General features: G+C 44.0%; 1 protein-coding gene across 1 annotated transcript in view; it reads right to left on the bottom strand.

Moving 5' to 3' along the window:
• Window positions 1–2,423: 2,423 nt before the first annotated feature.
• The window catches only part of PAFAH1B2 (platelet activating factor acetylhydrolase 1b catalytic subunit 2), a 75,329-nt gene continuing 61,900 nt past the window's right edge, over window positions 2,424–15,852 (bottom strand). Inside the window, exon 6 of the mRNA XM_082274296.1 lies at window positions 2,424–3,849. Within this exon, the coding sequence (XP_082130422.1) occupies window positions 3,571–3,849 (279 nt within the window). The 3' untranslated portion in view covers window positions 2,424–3,570. The remainder of the gene's footprint in view (window positions 3,850–15,852) is intronic.

Here is a 15,852-nt window from a genome sequence, read left to right as displayed (position 1 = left end):
GTGGAAAGAACTGAAAACTGCTGTTCACAAACGCTCTCCATCCAACCTCACTGAGCTCGAGCTGTTTTGCATGGAGGAATGGGCAAAAATGTCACTCTCTCAATGTGCAAAACTGATAGAGACATACCCCAAGCGACTTACAGCTGTAATCGCAGCAAAAGGTGGCGCTACAAAGTATTAACATAAGGGGGCTGAATACTTTTGCACGCCCAATTTTTCAGTTTTTTATTTGTTAAAAAAAGTTTGAAATATCCAATAAATTTCGTTTCACTTCATGATTGTGTCCCACTTGTTGATTCTTCACAAAAAATTACAGTTTTATATCTTTATGTTTGAAGCCTGAAATGTGGCAAAAGTTCAAGGGGGCCGAATACTTTCGCAAGGCACTGTAGTACGGCTGATTTCCTAAACGACTTGGTTGCCGCAAGGTATACCCTGATCGCCCGACCCACTTCCAGAGAGTACAAGGCAATCTTCTTAGGATGTTCAGGCTTTGGACAAAGGGGAGGCAATTCAGATGGAAACCAGACCCAACTTTAGGAAGGAACGACTGAAAAGGATGATGCACCACTTTATCTCTGTGAACCACCAGTTAAGGTGAATGACAAGACAACACCCTGTGTGCAGCAGTAATAGCCACCAAGAAGGCTACCTTCTTGGACAATGTAAGCAGAAGAAGCTTGCAAATATTTTCGAAAAGCGGGTACTGGAGAACCGACAGCACCATATTGAGATTCCACAGAGGCAACGGAGACTGTACTGTGGAAAACCCCCTAAATAAAGGTGCGAACCAAAGAAAGCGTAGCCAAAGCACGGTAAAAGAAGACAACCAAGGTCAAAAACCTGGCCCTTGATGGTACCCAAGGCCAGGCGCTGCTCAATACCTCGCTGGAAGAATGCCAAAATCCAAGCCACCGAAAGGGAACAGGGATGAACCCCAAGAGACTCAAACCATGCAATGTACGACTTCCAAGCGCCATGGTAAAATCTTCCTAGAGGTAGATTTTCTAGCCTTTTACAACGTGGGAATCACCCCCCCCCAGCCTTCAACATCTGGCTATCAACAGCCAAGCTGTTAAAGCTAGCGACTGTAAAGCAGGATGATTGGCCCTTGGACCAATAAATCTTCTCTGATAGGAAGTCTCCAAGGGGCATCGGCGACTAGCCGTACCATATTGGCGTACCAAGACCAGAAAGGCCAGTCTGGGGCCACTAGGATGACCGGATCCCTTCTGCCTTGATCCTTCGCAGAAGGGATCTGGTCATCCTCGGCAGAAGTTTTAGCGTGGGAAAGGTGTATATCAGAAGATACTGGCCCCGAGGAGACACCAGTGCGTCTGTAACGTCAGTCAGAGGATCCCGAGACCTTGCCATAATTCTTTGTACTTCCTGTTGAGACGAACGGCCAACAGGTCCACCTTCGGGAGTTCCCCACCGGAGACACAGCTGAACCTCAGACTGCCAGCTACCTCCCGAGTCACCAGGACACTTCTTGTGCCCCGTTGGTGATTGACATACGCCACAGCCGTCTGCAGGCCTGGAGGAACCCGCTCTCTGTGACGCGACACAAAAGCCAGCTCACAACCTGAGGAGTAGGGCAAACCTGGGGGTCCTATCGTCCCAGGAAGGGGCCAATGTCCACCACAAAACCCTCAGGGGAGAGGGGGGATAACTACTTACCATGCCGTGGAACCTGGTGGGCACCGCTCCAGACAGATCACCTCACCACCGGAATAGGAGTGCTGTCAGCCAGGAGAAGTGCTGCAACTCAAGCCATGACCAGGTCATATGTGTCCTAGCGAGGCGTTAAACTCGCAGGCCAGCCCCCGTCCAGTGGGGCTATGCCGCGGTCGACCTAGCACGGAGCTGAGGCCTGTGCACGTGTGCTGGCTGGACTGGGGAGACCTTAAGAATCTAGAATATCGAGTTTGTCGCCCAGTCCAGCAGCAGTTGATTGTAGTTCTCACAGGAACGGAAAATAATAAAAGAGCAAAAAAGTTCCATTTAAAAAGGAAAAGATGCTAAAACCAGAGATCCCAACAAGGAACTAGGTCCTTACTCCTGACTAGGCAGAAAAAAACTGAATGCCTATAGCAGGAAGTGGGAGTATACCCCCTGGGACTGTCCCATAGGCATGGTAAAGCTTTTTCCTGCCTAGTGTCCTACTCCTGTAGGGGGCAGCATAACCCAATGGTCAAGATGATTCTGGAGTTGTGTCCATCAACGAACTAAAGAGAAACTTTTTTTCTGACTGAAAACTGAGGGGGTCTAACCCCTATCCACTCCATCCAAAACAGAAAAAAACATTCTGCCTTTAGTTATACTTGAAGCTTACCAGTGAATGTGTTAGGGTTTGCATACACAAGAGTCTTCACCTATTTTCAGAGAAAAGTATTTTCTTAACAAAAAGACAGAGACAAGGGTACCACTGATATTTTTATAACTTCTCTCCATACACACATAACAATGAGGAGGAACGATCCAATTCATTATGCTATATGTAGAAGCAAAAGCTCTGAAGATGCAAAATCTACAACTGAGTCCTAAACCTGTACAGATCCGAGAGGCACAGAGAGCGCTCAATACACTACAAGATAACCTATCTGCAGCTTTTATTGGCCCTTAATCTTCCACCAACCACACCCTTTATTGTTGAGTCATGGCTACATATTGCTGAATGCTTCGGTACTAAACCACTTAGTAACCCATAATGCCCAGCTTCCCAGATGATGATCTGAATTTTCAGGACAGATTAATTTCAGTAACTTCTGCTTTGGTCCCTGACCACAACACATTTTATCAATAAAGGATTCATACAAGCAATACAATTATATTCACGTACATTTCCAAGACTGCTTATGCACTGCGCAATAAGAGGACAGTTACAGAACAAAACTTACCAGATAATAAAATAAACTAGGGGTATTTTCAATTTGGTACAGGCTGCACTTGCAATGACATGATTGAATTGCAGACATTCCCACTTTTACAAGTGACACTTAATGCTAGATTTTCTTTATTAAATCTTTCCACTTCTAGTTTTGTGTATTAGCACCCCTTTCACACCAGGGTTGTCTGCCATACAACCTTTACCTATGTAAACCTTTGCAGGCACCTGAAAGGTGTAATTGTCATAAAAGAGAAACCTATTGAATTGAATAGGGAGTTTGCTGATTCAGGAGGGGAATCCTGAACATCAGCATAATTGTAAACACTACACAAAGGCTTCACAATGGCTGCACAGCCAAATTTGGAAGGGAGTTTTCTCTCTTCCCTAGATTAGCCATGGATATATACAGCCTACATCACTCTATGATTTTTGGTATCCCACCACTGCCAACGTCAAAAATCCATATTCCAATTCTGCAACTCTGACTCCACAGGGGAGGCTTCAATGATGTTAGGTGATCAATAATACAGGAGACAATAAAGGGGGTTTGCAGAGGTTGGATTTGAGCAGGTGTATATACATTGAGCATGTAGATGTACAGCTGAGGCAATTGTAGTTAGCGAGGAGGAGGGGGGGCAGCCAATGATGTAACACTGACAACAGGATGAATGACATGGTGATCAGGCTAGAGTGACTTGTTTTTCTTCCGGGGTTTCCTCCAGCAGTTGCATAATCAGTTCATGAAGTGGCCTGCAGACCTTAGCATAGCCAGTAGCCGTGAGGTGGAGAAAATCGAACATGTCGCTTCTAGAGATAGTGCCATCTGAGTGAACAAAGCCAAAATCTACGTCCAGCAGTTGCACTCCAGGAAGACGTGGGAGCCATGAGCGCAAGAGCTGGTTGACACGTGCATTCTTCTCTCGCAGTGGATTTAGCTTCTCTCCACGTGGCAGTAGTCCCTGTAAGGTAAAAACAAAGGGTCAGGCACAAAGTATTTTGAAAATGTAAAAAAAATATTTTTAATCCATACTTACCTGTAAAATCCATTTCTTGAAGTACATCATGGGACACAAAGCCATAAATCATAACATATGGGTTATATAGCCACCTAGAGGGGAAGGACACTGGCAACCAATCAGAATTGATGACCTACTATATAACCCCTCCCATACAGGAAGTACCTTAGTTTTGTAGAAAGCAATAAAAGACCCCATAGAAGAGGGGAGGGACCTCTGTGTCCAGTGATGTACTTCAAGAAATGGATTTTACAGGTAAGTATGAGTTAAAAATCAATTTTTCTTGAAGTACGTGATGTACACAGAGGGGGGACACAGAGCCATAAATCATAACATATGGGACATCCCAAAGCAATGCAACTTAGGGGAGGGGGACACCAAAGAAAATACCGCCATCTGACCCTTAACAGAAGGATTGCACCGCCGCCCGCAGAACACTGCGGCCAAAAGCAAACTCCTCCTGGGTCCCAACATCCACTCTATAGAAACGAGTGAACGTATGCACCGACGACCAGGTCGCGGCCTTGCAAATCTGAGCCATAGAGGCCTGATAGCGATGAGCCCAAGAGGCACCTACTCCTCTGGTAGAATGTCCCTTTACAGGAAAAGGTGGAACCTTTCCTACTAAACCATACGCCTGGGTAATAACCTGGTTAATCCAACAAGAAATCGTAGATTTAGATGCTGCCAATCCCTTTCTGGGGCCTTCTGGCAGTAGGGAGGGTGGGGGGGCGCTCCTTTTTTTTTTGGCATCACAGTATGTCAGTGGAAGTATCTTTGAGAGGTTTTGACGATTATGAGAGGAGGGTTCTCTTTGTTGTAATGTTTTTTGTGGGGTCCTATTCCCCCCCCCCTTTTTTTTTTCTTTTTTTTGGGAGCTCCTTAGAGGTATAGGGGAGCATCAAAAGGGGAACGTGAGTCACCACGTATCTTTCACAACATAAGAATGGATTTGAATTTATTAAACACCAAACACTAAGAAACTTGTATATACAGGTTAAGGGTAACTTGGGGCTAGAATACCCCACTTAGAGGGGACTGATTGGGTAAGGGGGATTTGTGTTTAGGACAGCACTATTGTAGATACTTTAGGACTAATGGCAAACATTCACATTATTCACAGGACTGGAGGGGGGGGGGGTTCCTTTTTTTTTTTTTTTTTATGTGTTCCCTCCACTTTTCTCTCCCCGCGCGGACTCTTGGTCTGTGACGGGAGGGGTAATTGAGTCAGGAGCTGTGGAAGAAGGAATGAATTCACTATTAAAGTATATTTTTTATTTATGTTTGCTTCGTGGCACTAAGGTGGGCGGTACTGGGAAACTGAAGATGGAGTTTGATATGTTGAACTGTCGTTGATTGGATGTGGTGTAGGGGGGTGGGGTTTTTTTTTTTCTCTTCACCTTCCTCTCCCCCGTAGACTTTGGGTTTGTTATGGGAGAGCTAATTGAGCTGGGGAATGTGGTTTAGGGTTTGAATTCACTATTAAAGCATATTTGTTTATGGTTTTTTTTATATTTTATTTTAGTGCTTCGTTTATTTTGTGGGGCGGGGGGGGGGGAATGAAGGAGGTGGGTGTCGTGTAGATTTCTAAGAATAATGTATATATGTATATAATATGTAATGTATTGAAAAAAACAATAAAAACGTTAATTACAAAAAAAAAAAAAAAAGAAGATGCTGCCAATCCCTTTCTGGGGCCTTCTGGCAGTACAAACAAGCTCTCAGTCTTACGAATCTGAGCTGTTTCCTGTAAATAAAAGTAAGTTCACGCATTACATCAAGAGAATGCAATAACCTTTCCTCCTCTGAGTGAGGATCTGGAAAAAAGAAGGTAGTACAATGTCCTAAATCAAATGAAAGGCGGACACTACCTTAGGCAAAAAATCCGGGTGAGGACGTAAAATCACCCTATCTTGATAAAATATCAAGAATGGCTCTTTACAAGAAAGAGCTGCTGATTCAGATACCCTTCTAGCCGAAGGTATCGCAATCAAAAATACCAGTTTCTTGGTCAAAGAAAACAGGGGAACCTGCTCTAGAGGTTCAAAAGGCTGTTTTTGCAAAACTGCCAACACCAAATTTAAGTCCCAAGGACACAAAGGTGGCTTCACTGGTGGAAGCAAACGCAATATTCCCCCGGATGAAAGTTTGAACCAACGAATGGGAATCGATCGGTTCCCCAAAAAAAAAAAAAACAATAAAGCTGAAAAATGCCCTTTAATCGTGCTCAGGGCTAATTTCATATCTACCCCTGCTTGCAGGAAGGATAGAATTCCCCCGATAATATATGTTCGGGGATGCCATTTCCTGGATCACACCAGGCAATGTAGGATTTCCAGACCCTGTAATAAATATTTCTAGAGACTGGCTTCCTGGTGTTTATCAGGGCCAAATACACCCTGCTCTTCCAAGATTAAGGCTTCAATAGCCAAGCCCTCAAATTTACAGACTGTACAACAGGGGGGAATATCGGACCTTGAGAGAGCAAGTCCGGACACAGTGGAAGAACCCAGGGCCTCGTCACTCCCAACCTCTGGAATTGTGCATACCAAATCCTCCTCGGCCAAGCCAGAGCTACCAGAATTACTGGTTTCCACTCTAGCTGGATCCTGCTATCTTCTGTACCGGAGGAAAGGCATATATCAGGGAATACTACTCCCAAGGAGTCACCAAGGCATCCACTCCGACTGTGAGTGGATCCCTGGTCCTGGACACAAATCTCTCCAATTTTTTGCTGAACCTGGATGCCAACAGATCTACGTCTGGGACCCCCCAGTGTAGACAGATCATCTGAAAATCAAAGGGGTAGGAAAATCCACGCTTATGGAATAAATTAAGGCTGCAGCCTACCTCAAAATACAACCCAAAGGGTTGTATTCAATATATAAATAAGGGGGTAGTGAGGTGAGTGGTGCTGCCTTTCAATAGGTAAGTAAGGGCACTATACACAAACATAATAAGCAGGGTAATCCAAAGCACTTGCGATCGTATTGCTGCCTCCAACACCACAATGAATATATTCAATACATATAAATTAATAAATATTGAAAAGTGCAAACAGTGCAACAAAGTGTTGATTTGTGGTGTGAGCAGTAAATAAATTATTAAAAAAACAAATTGAAAAGGATTAAGAGAGGTGCATGGAAGCCAGCCAGCCCCCAGTCTGATGTACTCACCCTCCAGTCTGCCACCAACCAAGTAGATATGTCTCATGATATAAATACAGAACAGGGGTTTAGTTGACACGCATTTGCAAATGCACGTGTAAGCTGCAGGGCCACTACACGGAACCCTGTTTTACCTGCAGTCCTAACACTTTTAATTTGAGTGTCTCCACACTGGGAGCACATGGCTGCTAATGGATGGATAGGAGGCAGATGGGAGGGAGCAGTATAATTATAATAAATTATAATAAAATATGACGCAGAAAAAAAATATATATAATATAAATATAAAGTGCTCAGTGGGAGGTGACAAACTTGAATAATTAACCACTTAAGCCCCGGAGGATTTTCCTGCTAAAAGACCAGGGGGTATTTTGCGATTCGGCACTGCGTGACTTTAATGGACAATTGCGTGGTCGTGCGACGCTGTACCTTAACGAATTTGACGTCCTTTTTTTCCCACAAACAGAGCTTTCTTTTGGTGGTATTTGATCACCTGTGCGATTTTTTGATCATGCGCTATAAACAAAAAAAGAGCGACAATTTTGCAAAAATAGCAATATTTTTCACATTTTTTTATATGAAATTCCCCAAAAAAAAATGTAAAAATCAAAATTTTTTAACATTTTTGGCCAATTTGTTTTATCCTACCTATGTTTGGTAAAAAAAAAAAATCGCAAAAAGCGTATTTTGATTGGTTTGCGCAAAAGTTATTGCGTTTACTAACAAAGGGAAAGATTTTTGTCATTTTTGTTGTTTTTTTTTTTAACGCGTAATGGCGGCGATCTGCGATTTTTTTTGCGGTACTGCGACATTGCGGCGGACAGATCGGACCCTTGACTGACATTTTTGACACTTTTGGGGTTACCAGTGACATTTCTACAGTAATCAGTGCTATACATATGCACTGTTACTGTAAAAATACACTGGCAGTGAAGGGGTTAACTTTATTTGGGAGGGAGGGGCTGTGTGTGTCCCTAGGGGCATGATTCTTACTGTGATTGGCTGTGGCTCTAGCTGTAAGGACACTGATCAACGGATCTACATAGTAGATCCATGTGATCAGTGTCTTTACAGCGAGGAGAATGACAGGCAGCTTGTTTACACAAGCTGCCTGACATTCTCCCTCTCCCCCGACGATCGCCGAGTGGCCGGCGGACATCGGGTCCGCTGGTCACACGCGCGGGGGGGGGGGTCCGTGACCGCGCGGGAGCGGGAGCGCGCCTCCACGGGCGCACGCTCGCTCCCCAGACCCTCCCAGGCTAGTGACGTTAATTAACGTCACTCTGCCTGGCAGGGGCTGACCGCCGCAGTAAATCTACTTGCAGCGGTCGGCAAGCGGTTAATAATATCCAAAGTGCATCAACAAGTGGTCAATAAATATACCAGCTGATAAGGAAAAAAAAAATCACTGTATGTGAGTGAGCACATACGGAACGGCAAGTTCCAGATCAACCTCCTGATGTGATCTACACTCCGAGCCGCCAGCCAGCCACCGATCCAATGCTACACAGGAAGACAAACTACAAGGTCCATCATGCCTTGCGGAAACGTTTCCGCAAGGCATGATGGACCTTGTAGGTCGATCTGGAACTTGCCCTAAACAAATGATGGGATGCGGATATCACATGAGGCTGTATCGATTATACTGAGTATACTATGTATATGGGAGAGATGATCCATTAGAACCACTGTCTGGCAGAGGGAACCCCTTATTACATCACGCTGGTTACCCATGTAGGGGTATTGAGCTCTAGTGAGTGCGGGCAGAATTGAGAGGGGAGCACTAGTTTCCTCACCTGGCACGCTCCATTTGGATCACCCCGAGATTCCCCCATCAACTTTTTTTGGAATTTACTTCACCAACCAATTACCTTATTGACTTATGCTGTTAACCATATTCATATATTTTTAGTCACTTCATCTCACTCCATTGGCTGCCCCATATTGCAAGTTCTTTGCATATATATATCGGGTTAGGCCGCACTAAGTCACTTTAGATTTAGTTTTCTTTATTTTTGCATTTCATGTAAAGTCATATATTGGATCAATTAGCACTACGTCACTTTATTACATATTTATTGGACACATTCATTTCGTTTAATTCACACGTTTTGTGCTCACCCACATACAGTGATTTTTTTCCTTATCAGCTGGTATATTTATTGACCACTTGTTGATGCACTTTGAATATTATTAATTATTCAAGTTTGTCACCTCCCACTGAGCACTTTATATTTATATTATTTTTTTTTTTTTACTGCGTCATATTTTATAATAATTTATTTACTGCTCACACCACGAATCAACACTTTGTTGCACTGTTTGCACTTTTCAATATTTATTTATTTATAAGTATTGATTATATTCATTGTGGTGTTAGAGGCAGCAATAAGATCACATTACTTTTGTGTATAGTGCCCTTACTTACCTATTGAAAGGCAACGCCACTCACCTCACTACCCCCTTATTTAGATCATCTGAAAAATCCCAGGATGTAAAGACCATTCCCCCGGAAACATCGGTTGACGGCTCAAGAAATCTGCCTGACAGTTCAGGTATGGCGCAACTTCTCTGCCCAAGACAGGATAATATCCACCTCTTTCTGGGCTGATCGACTCCTTGTGCCACCTTGATGGTTGATATAAGCCACGGCCTTGGCGTCCAGAATTTCAGAGCCCGACTGACTGCACAAATTTCCAAAATGTTGATGGGGAGACGACTCTCTACCCATTTTCTCTGGACAGTGGCTTCCTCCAGAACCGCTCCCCAGCCAGAGAGACTGGTATCTGTAGTCACCACTTTCCAGGTCACTGGAAGAAAGGATTTTCCCATCTCCAGATTTCTGGTTAACAACCACCAAATCAAACTATGACATACTCTTGGTAGCAGAGATACGGACCGGTCCAAGGACTGAAATTTTCCGTTCCATTCAGACAAAACGTTGTTCTGCAAGGGTCTGGCATGGAATTGAGCATAGGGAATTGCCTCGAATGTGGACACCATCTTCCCCAGTAACATCACGAAAAAAAGACATATAGACGGATATCTCAGTCCTACTATAAACGAACCTGACCCTTCAGGTCTGAGATCCTTCTTGCTGGCAAGAATATCTTTGCCTGTACCATGTCGACAAGAAGCCCCAGATATTCCAGACGCTGGACTGGCTGTAATGCTGACTTTGCTAAGTTCAGTATCCAACTCAGACGCTTCAAAAAATGTACAGTCTGAAGGATATTTTGGCTTAGAGCCGACGCCAATCGATCTATTAGTAATAGATCATCCAAATATCCTATTCTTGATATCCCTCAGACCTTAGAACAGCCAATACTGGTGCTAAGATCTTTGTGAACACTCTTGGTGCTGTGGCCAACCCGAAGGGCAGGGCCACAAACCGGAAATTATGGTTTTCAATAGCAAAATGAAGGAACCTTGGATGGGTCTGAAATATAAGCACATGAAGATATGCATCCTTGATGTCTATGGATGCTAGAAATTCCTCTCCCTGCAGGGAGGCTACGACTGAACTAATTGATTCCATGTGGAAAGAACGAAAGTTCAGAAACTGATTTAGCGCCTTAAAATCCAAAATAGGTCTCACATCCCCGTTTGGTTTGGGGATTATGAATAGGTTTGAGTAAAAACCCCTAAACCTTTCGTTTTCTGGAACCTCGGTTATCACCCTCTGAGCTCTCAGCTGGTCCAATGCCTGAAAGAGAGATCTTTCTTTTAGGGGATCTGTTGGTATACTTGACCTCACAAACCGAGGATGTTGGAACACCCGAAATTTCAGCTTGTATCCCTGTGAAATGGTGGAGACAACCCAGTTGTCTTGAATTAACTCCACCCATGCCCCTGAGAACTGCAGGAGCCTTCCCCCCACCCAGGCGAGTGGGGGCACCTCTTCACTGAGAAGGCTTAGAGGAAGACTTAGCTGATCTCTGGGCCCAGGGCTTTTTCTGACCTTGCCCCGAAGGCTTGGGTCTGGATGCAGAATGTCTAGGCCATTGCCAATGCCTGGAACTGGAAGCACTGGTATCATGTGTGCTGGGGATCTTAAAGGAAGGACGCCTGCTCTTACTCTTTACAGGTAGCAATGTACTCCCCTCCGAGATCTTTTGGATATACTTATCCAATCATCACCAAAAAGGCATTCTCCCTGAAAGGGGAAGCTAGCCAGTAATTTTTTACATGGTAATTCCGCAGACCAGCTCTTTAAGCAAAGGATTCTGCGCATATGCACTGTCATCAGAGCAAACCGTGAAATTTGCCTTATGGAGTCCGTGAGAGCATCTACTGCGAAACACAAAGTGCGAGGTAGATCTGACAGATCTTCCACAGACTTTCCGTGAGAAGGAACTGTCTTGGCCACTCGTTTTATGCGGTCTTTCAAAGACTGACACACTCCTATGGCTGATACTGCTGGTTGTACTGCAGAGCCTGCAACCGCAAAACAGGCTTTCAATACAGATTCCAACTTTTTATCCGCTGGATCTTTAAAAACCTGGGCATTATCCACAGGAAAGGTTAAATTCTTGTTAACCGAAGAAATGGCTGCATCCACAGTGGGGAATTTTCCATCTCTTAGAAAACTTATCCTCCATAGGATATAACAATGAAAACCTTTTAGGAGGAACAAACATCCTATCCAGATAATCCCAGTAATTATACACTTCTTGCTCCAAGAGTGGATGCATGGGAAATGACCGAGGACTCTGAGCCTAGGGAGGAAAAAGAGGTTTCAGTAGTCTCTAAGGGCGGGAGTTAAAACTCAGCCTGGACCATCCAGCAAGAGACTGAATAAACAATCTCTGGGATTGAGAGGCTGATAGAGATTCCTCTGAATCTGACTCCCCGGAAGTGGAACTTTCAGCTTGACCTTCTATAGGGTCACCCTCAGCTACATCTTCCACATCCTCTGCCCAATCCTGAACTGATTCAGGGGGCGGCTCAGGAGAGGGGGATATAACCAGCTTCTTTCCTCCATGTGGTGCTGCAATCATGTCAGCAATCCTACCCTATAGGTCTGGCTAATGCTGATGCCAAATCATCCTTTGTAACATAGGCTGTGGCAGAAGTACACAAAGTAGCTACTGTGCATGACAATTGTAATGACTAAGATTAGCTAATTGCCTCTGGCTTATCAGGAGGAGTAGACATAGTGGAAACACGACTAGGACCTTCAGGGCCTGACGGTGGCATCATAGTGCCCTTTCAAACTGCGCTCCCTCCAGCCCTTTTTCGGGCAGACATTGGTTTATAGCAAGGCAAACTTAAGGTACTACCTTTAACTACTTACCGACCACTCACAGTTATACTACTGTGGCAGGTCGGCTCCCCTGGGTCCAGTGACGTAGACCTACGTCGCTGGACTCCTAGTTATCTCGGAGGCTCGCTCCCGCTGTGTTTAGGTGTTGTAGATGCAGCGATTGCCGCCTCTCTTCCCTGATCGTCGGAGAAAGTGTGAGAAGATCCGCCTGCTTGTGTAAACAAAGCAGGCGGATCTTCTCTGTGACAGACAGGGAGAGATCACAGGATTCAGCATAGCTGAACCTGCGATCTCTGTGTCTCTCACAGAACCCATCCTCCCCCCACACACATCAGTAAGCATGAGGCATACATTTAACCCCTTGATCACCAACAGTGTTAACCTCTTCCCTGCCAGTGTCAGTATTACAGTAACAGTGCATATTTTTAGCACTGATTACTGTAGTAATGTCACTGGTCCCCCCAAAAGTGTCAAAAATGTCAGTTAGAAGTCCGCAATGTCGCAGTCCCGCAAAAAAATCACAGATCACCGCCATTACTAGTAAAAAAAAAAAAAACAACGACATAAATCTTTCCCGTAGTTAGTAAACGCGATAACTTTTGTGCAAACCAATCAAAATACGTTTATTGCGATTTTTTTTTTAACAAAAACATGTAGTAGAAAACAAATTGGCCTAAAATGTTAAAAAAATTTGATTTGTAAATTTGTTTTTTTTTGGGAATGTTATATATCAGAATGTGAAAAATATTTTTTTTTTTTTTTTTTTTCAAAATTGTCGCTTTTCTTTGTTTATAGCACAAAAATTTAAAATCGCACAAGGTGATCAAATACCACCAAAAGAAAGCTCTATTAGTGGGGAAAAAAGGGTACGTTTGGGTACAGGGTCGCACAACCACGCAATTGTCAGTTAAAATAACGCAGTGCCGAATCGCAAAATATGGTCTGGTCAGGAAGGGGGTAAAAATCTTCCGGTCTTAACGTGGATAAAAATAAGCTCATTGAGAATTTTTTTGTCAAAGACATGTAGCTAAATACATTTTGGCCTAAATATATGACAAAAATTGAATATAATGGATATTTGTTTAACAGTCAAAGTAGAAAATGTAAATTTTTCGCAAAATTTTCACACTTTTTTTTTTTAACCACTTAAGCCCCGGAGGATTTGGCTGTTTAAAGACCAGGGGGTATTTTGCGATTCGGCACTGCGTGACTTTAACGGACAATTGCGCGGTCGTGCGACGCTGTACCTAAACGATGTTTGGTAAAAAAAAAATTGCAAAAAGCGTATTTTTATTGGTTTGCGCAAAAGTTATTGCGTTTACTAACAAAGGGAAAGATTTTTGTCATTTTTGTTGTTTTTTTTTAACGCGTAATGGCGGCGATCTGCGATTTCTTTTGCGATACTGCGACATTGCGGCAGACAGATCGGACCCTTGACTGACATTTTTGACACTTTTGGGGTTACCAGTGACATTTCTACAGTAATCAGTGCTATACATATGCACTGTTACTGTAAAAATACACTGGTAATGAAGGGGTTAACTTTATTTGAGAGGGAGGGGCTGTGTGTGTCCCTAGGGGCGTGATTCTTACTGTGATTGGCTGTGGCTTGAGCTGTAGGGACACTGATCAACGGTTCTACATTGTAGAACCGTGTGATCAGTGTTTTTACACCGCCTGACTTTCTCCCTCTCCCCCGACGATCACCGAGTGACCGGCGGACATCGGGTCCGCCGGTCACACGCGGGGGGGGGGGGGGGGGGGTCCGTGACCGCGCGGGAGCGCGCTCGCTCCCCAGAGCCTCAAAGGCTAGCGACGTAGACTAGACCTACGTCGCTCTGCCTGTGAGGGGCTGACTGCCGCAGTAAATATACTGTGAGCAGTCGGCAAGCGGTTAATATTGCAAAAAATAAAAAACGCAGAGGTGATCAAATACCACCAAAAGAAAGCTCTGTTTGTGGGGGGGGGAAAAGGACGTAAATTTCGTTTGGGTACAGCATTGCATGACCCCGCAATTGTCAGTAAAATTCATGCAGTGCTAAGTTGAGAAAAGTGGCCTGGTCACTGAGCAGCAAAATCTTCCGGTCTTAAAGTGGTTAAAGTGTACTCAAGGTCTTTGCCAAGCTTATACAGCCTAATGCACACAACACTGATTACCTAACATACAGAACCTATTAGTGCCAGTAACATGCTGCTCTGTGTCCCTTTCAGCCTGTGACAGAGGCTAGTGTGTTGGAAAGATTCCTTGCAGAATGTGCCCTTTTATGCATGTGCGGCGTGGTGCGTGGCGTCCACGTGCACGCCAAATTGCGTTAGAACACGCCCACCACGCGGCATATGTCTGTACTCAAATGCGAAGATTCATGTGTGCAAATAGGCCTACGCCATAGAAATGCAATCCAGCACAGGCACACATGCGAATGCTTTTGCGCCAGGGCAAACACAACAAACAAATGGGGGAGAGAGCAGTTTAGGCTGAATCTTGTTTGTCACAGCTGATACCTTTCAGGTAATCAGCTCAGGGTAAGAAACAGTGTAACAATATGGTTTAAACATACTTTGCTTAAACCTGCTACAATGTAAATACAAGCAGAAATACACTTGGCACCAGTCTCACAGTGACCTTCACCTTTTAGACACTGGCAAAAAAACTGAGGTACTTCCTGTATGGGAGGGGTTATATAGGGGGTTCATCAATTCTGATTGGTTGCCAGTGTCCTTCACCTGCAGGTGGCTATATAACCCATATGTTATGATTTATGGCTCTGTGTCCCGTGATGTACGAAAAGAAACGGTTGCATGAAAAGATTATTTTTTTATCTTTCAGATCAGTTTTAGGTCCATTTGTAGACATTCAAGCCCTTACTATTAATTTACTATTCTATGATGATGCCGGCCTATATGTACCAAGGCTGAAAATGATTTATGGAGACCAGAGAATTTAAAGTGTTACTAAACCCACAATGGTAAAATCAGTGAGTATATGCAGTAAAGCATGCTTGTTATACTCACTGTGGAACCTAAGGGTTTAATCCTCTGCATTGTGCATAAAGGCTGTGTGGTCCAGTCTCTCTGATCCTCCTCTTCCTCCATTGTCCCCTAATTATTTCCAGATAATACAGAGCTCGGGGACAAGCTGCACATGCTCAGTTTAGTGTGTATTACTAGAGAGATTTGCTTGGGAGAGTGCATATGATCAGCACAGGGCCAAACAGCACTATCCAGACAGAGGGTCAGGGGGGAATGAAAAGTCCTCCTACAAGCTTTACTAAGAACTGATAAAAGTCAATAAGTCACAAGGCTGCTATATACTGCTGATGATAAAAGGTATTTATCAGTTTCTTTTTACTAAATTATTTGCATTTCCATGTTCTGTGTACTGTGAGAGACCAGATATTGCGAATGCAGGTTCTGGGTTTAGTAACACCTTAAAGCGGTAGTATCCCGCTTTTTGACACTTTTACCTACAGGTAATCCTATAATAAGGCTTACCTGTAGGTACAAATAATATCT

This window comes from Pelophylax lessonae, assembly GCF_965119305.1.
Source record: "Pelophylax lessonae genome assembly, chromosome: 12".
In the NCBI taxonomy this organism is placed as follows: Eukaryota; Metazoa; Chordata; class Amphibia; order Anura; family Ranidae; genus Pelophylax; species Pelophylax lessonae.
This window is presented reverse-complemented; position numbering and strand designations above follow the sequence as displayed.